General features: G+C 39.2%; 2 protein-coding genes across 2 annotated transcripts in view; one reads left to right on the forward strand and one right to left on the reverse strand.

Annotated features, from left to right (window-relative positions):
• Positions 1 to 8,919, forward strand: part of LOC310715611 (integrin alpha-M-like) — a gene marked incomplete at its 3' end in the record, with an annotated part of 231,568 nt that overhangs the window by 112,695 nt on the left and 109,954 nt on the right. The gene's annotated exons all lie outside the window — the stretch shown is intronic.
• On the reverse strand, positions 43 to 8,868 carry LOC310715475 (uncharacterized protein; the record flags this gene model as incomplete). Its single annotated transcript, XM_083521920.1, has 17 exons — positions 8,685 to 8,868; positions 8,273 to 8,443; positions 7,955 to 8,092; positions 7,751 to 7,800; positions 7,382 to 7,514; positions 7,178 to 7,260; positions 6,921 to 7,047; positions 6,398 to 6,588; positions 6,117 to 6,207; positions 5,833 to 5,932; positions 5,577 to 5,749; positions 5,171 to 5,326; positions 4,362 to 4,495; positions 4,111 to 4,244; positions 2,922 to 3,016; positions 198 to 2,801; positions 43 to 87 (listed from the first exon to the last, which is right to left on the reverse strand). Exons 2-17 carry the CDS (start codon positions 8,351 to 8,353, stop codon positions 43 to 45), a joined length of 4,335 nt encoding a protein of 1,444 aa, XP_083378046.1. The 5' UTR covers positions 8,354 to 8,443; positions 8,685 to 8,868.

Consider the following 8,919-nt stretch of genomic DNA (forward strand, 5'->3'; position numbering starts at 1 on the left):
GTGGTAGACATGTTGACATTTGTTCCAGCAGAAGTGCTGATTTCAAAGCTTGTTGTAGTTGAAGCAGTGGTTGTCAGGGGGGCATTGCTAGTGGCAGACATATTGTTATTGGTTCCAAGAGAAGTGTTGGTTTCAAAGCTTGTCGAAGGAAAAGCAGTAATTGTAAGAAGGTCATTGCTAGTGGAAGATTTGTTAACATTTGCTCCATTAGAAGTGCTGATTTCAAAGCTTGTCATGGGGGAGGTACTAGTGATAAGGGCATTGCTGATGGTTGTCATGTTGACACTGGTGCCAGAATTGTTTGGGAAAGAAGTGGTGATTTCAATATTTGCAGTGAGAGAAGCATTGGCAGTATAGGAGGCATTGCTAGTGGCAGTGGTATTGACATTTGTTTCGGCAGAGGTGCCAATTTCAAAGCTTGCACTGGGGGAAGGAGTGGTTGTAAGGAGGGCATTGCTAGTGGTAGACATGTTGACATTTGTTCCAGCAGAAGTGCTGATTTCAAAGCTTGTTGTAGTTGAAGCAGTGGTTGTCAGGGGGGCATTGCTAGTGGCAGACATATTGTTATTGGTTCCAGGAGAAGTGTTGGTTTCAAAGCTTGTCGAAGGAAAAGCAGTAATTGTAAGAAGGTCATTGCTAGTGGAAGATTTGTTAACATTTGCTCCATTAGAAGTGCTGATTTCAAAGCTTGTCATGGGGGAGGTACTAGTGATAAGGGCATTGCTGATGGTTGTCATGTTGACACTGGTGCCAGAATTGTTTGGGAAAGAAGTGGTGATTTCAATATTTGCAGTGAGAGAAGCATTGGCAGTATAGGAGGCATTGCTAGTGGCAGTGGTATTGACATTTGTTTCGGCAGAGGTGCCAATTTCAAAGCTTGCACTGGGGGAAGGAGTGGTTGTAAGGAGGGCATTGCTAGTGGTAGACATGTTGACATTTGTTCCAGCAGAAGTGCTGATTTCAAAGCTTGTAGTAGTTGAAGCAGTGGTTGTCAGGGGGGCATTGCTAGTGGCAGACATATTGTTATTGGTTCCAGGAGAAGTGTTGGTTTCAAAGCTTGTCGAAGGAAAAGCAGTAATTGTAAGAAGGTCATTGCTAGTGGAAGATTTGTTAACATTTGTTCCATTAGAAGTGCTGATTTCAAAGCTTGTCATGGGGGAGGTACTAGTGATAAGGGCATTGCTGATGGTTGTCATGTTGACACTGGTGCCAGAATTGTTTGGGAAAGAAGTGGTGATTTCAATATTTGCAGTGGCAGAAGCATTGGCAGTATAGAAGGCATTGCTAGTGGCAGTGGTATTGACATTTGTTTTGGCAGAGGTGCCAATTTCAAAGCTTGCACTGGGGGAAGGAGTGGTTGTAAGGAGGGCATTGCTAGTGGTAGACATGTTGACATTTGTTCCAGCAGAAGTGCTGATTTCAAAGCTTGTTGTAGTAGTTGAAGCAGTGGTTGTCAGGGGGGCATTGCTAGTGGCAGACATATTGTTATTGGTTCCAGGAGAAGTGTTGGTTTCAAAGCTTGTCGAAGGAAAAGCAGTAATTGTAAGAAGGTCATTGCTAGTGGAAGATTTGTTAACATTTGCTCCATTAGAAGTGCTGATTTCAAAGCTTGTCATGGGGGAGGTACTAGTAATAAGGGCATTGCTGATGGTTGTCATGTTGACACTGGTGCCAGAATTGTTTGGGAAAGAAGTGGTGATTTCAATATTTGCAGTGAGAGAAGCATTGGCAGTATAGAAGGCATTGCTAGTGGCAGTGGTATTGACATTTGTTTCGGCAGAGGTGCCAATTTCAAAGCTTGCACTGGGGGAAGGAGTGGTTGTAAGGAGGGCATTGCTAGTGGTAGACATGTTGATATTTGTTCCAGCAGAAGTGCTGATTTCAAAGCTTGTAGTAGTTGAAGCAGTGGTTGTCAGGGGGGCATTGCTAGTGGCAGACATATTGTTATTGGTTCCAGGAGAAGTGTTGGTTTCAAAGCTTGTCGAAGGAAAAGCAGTAATTGTAAGAAGGTCATTGCTAGTGGAAGATTTGTTAACATTTGCTCCATTAGAAGTGCTGATTTCAAAGCTTGTCATGGGGGAGGTACTAGTGATAAGGGCATTGCTGATGGTTGTCATGTTGACACTGGTGCCAGAATTGTTTGGGAAAGAAGTGGTGATTTCAATATTTGCAGTAAGAGAAGCATTGGCAGTATAGAAGGCATTGCTAGTGGCAGTGGTATTGACATTTGTTCCAGCTGAAGTGCTGTTTTCAAAGCTTGCACTAGTGGAAGGATTTGTTGTAAGGAGGGAATTACTAGTGGCAGACATGTCGGCATTTTTTTCAGCAGTAGTGCTCATTTCAATGCTTGTCATGAGGGAAGCATTAGCTGTAAGAAGAGCATTGCTAGTTGTAGACATGTTGACATGTGCTCCAATAGAAGTGTTGATTCCAAAGCTAGTCATGGGGGTATTAGAAGGGGCGGTTGTGTCGGCCGTTGTTCCAACAGTGGAAATGTCTTTGAAACTTGTAACAGGGGAAGCATTGGTGCTGAGAATGGCGTTTGTATCTGTAGATGTGTTGATAATTGTTGTCATTGTGTTGACACTGGATATGGTAGTGTCAATAGATGTCATGGAACTTGTAGTGATGACTGTGGAATAATTATTGCTCTTTGAGTTGATAATGCCAAGATTCAGCATATTTAATTCAGATGGGATCTGTTGTGACACCCAAGACTGAACTGCTGAAGAATTCTCAAACAGTTTTAAATCTGCCACATTTACCCCCATTAGAGATTGTACAGTTTTGACATTCAGGGCCTAACAAAAACACAAAAGATTTTCTCAGTTAATTAACTTAATAAACTTGTTATATATCTCAATGTATATTTCTTTCTGCTTTATATAAAAGAAGTAAATATTTTTTGTTTGTATTCATACATTAAGAACAGCCAGGTTCAGTTCAATGAATGTTGTAATGTCCATGCTGATGTTATGAGTTGAAAGGTCCTGAATGTCTTCCACAGAAGCTCCACCTAGACACACACACAAATGTGTATATATATATATATATATATATATATATATATATATATATATATATATATATATATATATATATATATATATATATAAACATTATGACTGGTGAAGTAAATAACACTGATTATCTCTTTATCATGGCACCTGCTAGTGGGTGGGATATACATCTGGATCCGATCAGGAATAACATTATAACCACCCATGTAATATTGTGTTGGCCCCCCTTTTGCTGCCAAAACAGCCGTGACCCATCAAGATATGCACTCCACTAGATCCCTTAAGTTGTGCTTGGTGCTCCTAGCACCAAGATGTTAGCAGCAGATCCTTTAAGACCTGTTGTGAGGTGGGGCCTACATACATAATACTTGTTTGTCCAGCACAGCCCAATGCTCAATACGCTCAATTGGATTAAGGACAAAATGTTCACTTGCTGCCTAATATATCCCATTCACTAACAGGTGCAATGATGAAGAGATAATAGTGTTATTTAATTTACTTGTCAGTGGTCATAATGTTATGCCTGATCAGAGTATTAGTGAAAATCTTTCACCAAGACTCATTGATGCACGGAAGGAGCAAAGGCTGGCTCATGTGGTCGGCTTGCAACAGACGAGCTACTGCAGCTCAAATTGCTGAAGAAGTTAATGCTCTACCGATTACGACTGTTTTGACAACAAAAGAGAACCAATATAATATTAGGCAGGTGGTTATAATGTTATACCTGATCAGTGACAATAAAGTTATGCCTGGTTGTGTATAACTAAGTGCATCAATCTACAAATTACAAAAACATAACAAAAAAATTATAAAATAATGGAAATGCAATGTGTATTGCATTATGAGATTCTAGTAAAGTCAGTGATAATTATTATTTGTAAGTTCAACCTGTCTGGCATCAACAATGATGTGGAATGTACATTTGTGATTTTATGAGCATGTAAATTCAGACATTGTGGAAATGTTAAATGATTGGGTGGTGGGATGATAGCATGTATGAGCAGGAGTAAAGTTCATTTCATGTAAATATTAATCGTCTGGAGAGTGAATATCAAACAATTACATTAAATGTATATTAGCGTTTTTTTACCTAGATAAGGTATCAAGAGTCGGTAGTATGTTGTGGCATTGCTGCGAAAATTGCTAAATGAAGATTTGGCAATGATGAACAGAGCAGATTTTTGTTGGATTGAACATAAAGTCAGATCTGGAGGCAGGACCATCCTGCATAGAGAAAAAAGGAAACATCATGAACACTACAGTACTCAAATTATTCTTAAATCTCTTTTTTTTTCTTTTCCGTGTTTATGTATGTATGAACATGTTTGTGTTACTACTTACATTAGACTTTCAGCAGTGATATTTTCAAGTACATTGATATCTAATGTACAGATGTTAGAACCAATGACATTTAATTCAGCACTTCCCAGAGAGTAATTATCCATGCTCAGATATCTCATAATTAATGCTTTGCTCTAGAAAAAAATACAATATTAAAGTAGAAAGCAGGGCAGTGTCTATTCAATAGATATATTAGGGTTCTTAACCCTCAAGTGCTTAAATGTATAAATCAGATAATTGTAAGTTGCTCTGGAATAGGCATCTGCGAAATGCCATAAATTTAATTGTAATTCTCTATCTTCCTCTTACTGATGGATCACGAATGCTCTCTTTTTCTCTCTATACAGAATCAAAGATGCTCTCTCTTCTTCACTATATAGGATCAAACATGACCCAGCTCTCTTTTTCTCTCTACATAGGATCACAGATGTTTTCTCTTTCGCTCTTTATAGGATCACAGATGATTTCTCTTTCACTCTATAAAGGATCACAGATTTTTTCTCTTCCCCTCTATATAGGATCACAAATGGTTTTTCTTTCACTCTATAAAGGATCACAGATGCCCTCTCCTCCTCTCTATATGGGATCGCACATGACCTATCTCTCTCTTCCCCTCTGTCTTGCTCTCGTTCTCTGATGGATTAGATATACTCTCTGTTTTTCTGATTAAAGGATTGCAGATGCTCATGATTTCTCTCTCCCCATCTCTCTCAGAGGAGTTGGGAATGTCTCTCTCTCTCTCTCTCTCTCTCTCTCTCTCTCATAAACATTTAAACTTACACTCACACACTTTTAAATCCATCCATTACCTTTTCTGGTTCCCAGCTTCCATCATTTGAGTCCAGTAAAGAGGACAACGTATCAATTATAGTAATGTTCCATTTGCTAATAGCATCAATAGATGCCACCCGAGAAGTGGAACCTAGTAGTTGCAGCACATCATCATTAAGGCCTGATGGGTAAATCTAGATATGCAAAAATTTCAACAAATTTTAATATACCACCTGGCACACAATATCCAAAATTTTGTTTGGGTAAATCCAACATACACACAAAGTCTGACTTTGAACTTATATCCCAAAAACAAACCTTAATTGAGAGATTATTTATTTTGCAAACATATAGCATGCAAGAATTATATTTAAACACACACTGCAAATAATAACAGAATACTATGCGAGAAAAGCACAAACAACCTTGAATTTCTTATAATACCTGGTTTAACTTGTTCAGAATGACATTCTGGAGGCTGGTGTCCACCACTTTCTCAGTAATGGCTGCCAGGTTGTCCTGTAGGACATCGATGTCCAGATACAGATCAAACAGCGTGGAGTTAAAGCCGTATGGAAACGATGTATCTGCAATTGTTGCTGCTGTGATCTTGCTCACTGTTAGACACAGAAGGTTTAGAGTTACTCAGTAATGGACAGAATCTCAAAACCTGTCCATGTACCTTAATGTGTACCATTACCTGTAGTGCTTTCTGAGTTGCATTCTGTAAAGAATGCCCTTAGTTTCTTTATTGGGAGCTTCTGCTTCCTCAGGACTGAAAGAACATTCCTTTTCACATTCTATACACAATGCACACATACACACGCACACACACACGCACACACACACACACACACACACACACACACACACACACACACACACAAACATACACAAACACACATTAAATTAGTCCAGATAGTCTAACACTGGGTTAATAAATCAATCAAAATCATAAATGCAAAGCTGAACATGTTTTCATACAAAGCTAAGCTTGTTGCAGAGGTCTGATTTGAAATAAACAGCCAGCATGCCGAGTTGTTCCACGGTCTGCTCATTCCATGTTGATGGATTACTGATTAAAGAAAAATAATGTCAAAGATATAATACTAATAATATAATACAAATACAAACACACATTATTTATTTTGTTTCATTTCCTTTTTAGGCTTTTCAATTTAAATGTTAAAATGTGATTTTTCCTTTCTACAACTCTACCACATATATAAACGATATGTGCTAATGCACAAGATGCTCTGTCTTACCCATAAGTAGTGTTTCCACTGAGCAGCAGTGACTGTATAGCAGTGATCTGAGAATCAGAAAGATCTTCACAGTTCTTCAGTTTCTCCAAAATGAGAGGGTCAGAGTTCTGAATGTAGGAGAAGTCCAGTGTGCAGGCCATATTCCCAAGAACATCCACCTGATCCCTGGTCAGACTCACACCAGATATACCCTACAGCATCACAAACCATAAAGAAGTGTCACACAGAATCTCTAAAAATGGGGGACTTGTGAGGAGTCCAACATTTTGTTTCAAAATATTTGTCTTTTATATGAACTTGAACATTTTGCTAATAAATTAACCCAATTATATGTTCTTGATAGATCACAAAACACTTATGGAAGTCCTTCCAAAGAAGGGAATGTGCTGATTGCAATAGATGAATATTTCAACACTGGAAGTTCACAAATCGAATGTAACATTTGGTGCAATTTGGTTTTCCAAGATTTAAATGCTAACAATGAATGTGTTGGGCTGTAAACATGTTACTGTGTATGTATTACCAGGCAGTCCTTTGCATTGTTGAACAGGTTGGTCATTTTGTCAAGGACAGGGGAAACAACATAGAAATCTGCTTTGCCCAGGGCACTGAAATATGACTGGCAGTTCACCTTCTGTATTTTCTCATAGCTACAACACACAGATAGCAAACAACCCACACTATTCATTTCAGACACCTGAAACCATCAAGTGGGAATGCAGGAGACATGTGTATTATCTTTTATAGTCAGTATTTTGTGTGCGTGAAAGTGTTCCACACCTGTAGTACAGTAGCAGGTCAGAGGGGACATCAGTAAAGTTAACAAATGGATCTTCTTTTACGTAGTTGTACATGCAGGTCAGCTGAAACACAGAATGCATTGTAATTATGTAGTTTCTCATTTACTAGTCAAGGTTTGGGTCCACATGCTGTCTCTGTCTCAGGCTTTGTGCATAATGTGAAAGAATATCAGAGTGTATCTACCTGAGCCTCTTTCAGGACAACCTTGTCTCTGTCTGCACGTGGTCTACAGGCTTTCACTAGATCTTTGGCTTTTTGTGTTGGCAGAGTCTGAACTGAACCACAGGAGAATCCCTGCAGTACTGATGGTGACAGACTGTGGGGAGAAACACCCACATAAACACACACACACACACACACACACACAGAGTCAAACACAGACACACACTCAATGACTAGTTTATTCACCAAATTGCAATCTTAGCAAGTCAGGTTGTGTGTGAGTGTCTGTGTGTTTGTGTGTGTGTGTGAGAGAGAGAGAGAGAGAGAGAGAGAGAGAGAGAGAGAGAGAGAGAGAGAGAGAGAGAGACATTCTGTGTGTTTCTAACTCACTCTTCTGGATTATCACTGGCACTTGCCACTGCACCAAACAGCATCATAGCCTGGTAGGAATGGAACAAGTCATAGCATTTATGGGAATGACTTTTACACCCTGATTACCAAACTGGACTGGAATTCAAATATCTGTAAGTGCTGGGATTACAGTCAAACCAGTATAACAAAGTGATTTACAAAGTGAGTCGTCTGTTCAGTTACCTGTTCATGACTCCAGCTTTTGTTATTGATGAGTGAAATTTCCACAGAGCTCAGTGATGTCAATAGAACAAGCGGAATATACATCACCAGTGCATCTGGAACATTCTGTATCACTTCAGTTTGGTGTACAGAGATTATCTGGAAAAAAAGGGTTGGAGCAGACTTCAACATCAACAAACAATTGATTCCATACAAATACAAAGCTGTATAGGAGACAGTCACAGAAATGTAAATAACAGTATTGTGTGTGTGTGTGTGTGTGTGTGTGTGTGTGTGTGTGTGTGTGTGTGCGCGCCTCGTGTTAAAAAGAGTGTATACCTTTTGGACAAATGTCTCTTGCAGAATAACTGGTGCTGATAAAATGTTATTGATGAACGTTACATTTTGTGATAAAGACATAATCTGAGAAGATGGGAGGATGGAGATGGTTGCAGAAGGAACACCACCAATAAGTGTTCCCAGTGACAAGACTGAGGAGGCACTGTCGATCTGTGAGATAATACAATCCGATTAAAAGAAATAATTCTGATATTGTCCACATGAATGCACCAAGAGAATGTTTAAATTGCAGGACTTTGAGAAATAGCGTGTTATTAGTAAATATATATATAAAAAGGAAATACAATTTTGTTCTTCACAGGTTGATTTTGTGAAATAGCTTCAACTTGATGTGATTTCATTTCCAGTAGCATAGACTGTCATTCCTGACAATTTTGCAATGTACACTCACATTAAAGCCTGAACTAATGATGCTCTGGATGAGGGCATTCAATTGGCCCTGGTCCCAGCCACTGATGATACTGAGTGTAGACAGTGTAGTGTTTAACACATTGGAGGGGGCGGAGTTTATCTGGCCCACAGTCAGGCCCACGCACAGGCTACCCAACGATTGGATGGCATCTGTTGTTATATTGGGAAATTTTGCTACCAGCAACGCTGTAACCTGAAAAGAGAAAAGGATTATA

This window comes from Silurus aristotelis, assembly GCF_946808225.1.
Source record: "Silurus aristotelis genome assembly, chromosome: 20".
Taxonomy (NCBI): Eukaryota; Metazoa; Chordata; class Actinopteri; order Siluriformes; family Siluridae; genus Silurus; species Silurus aristotelis.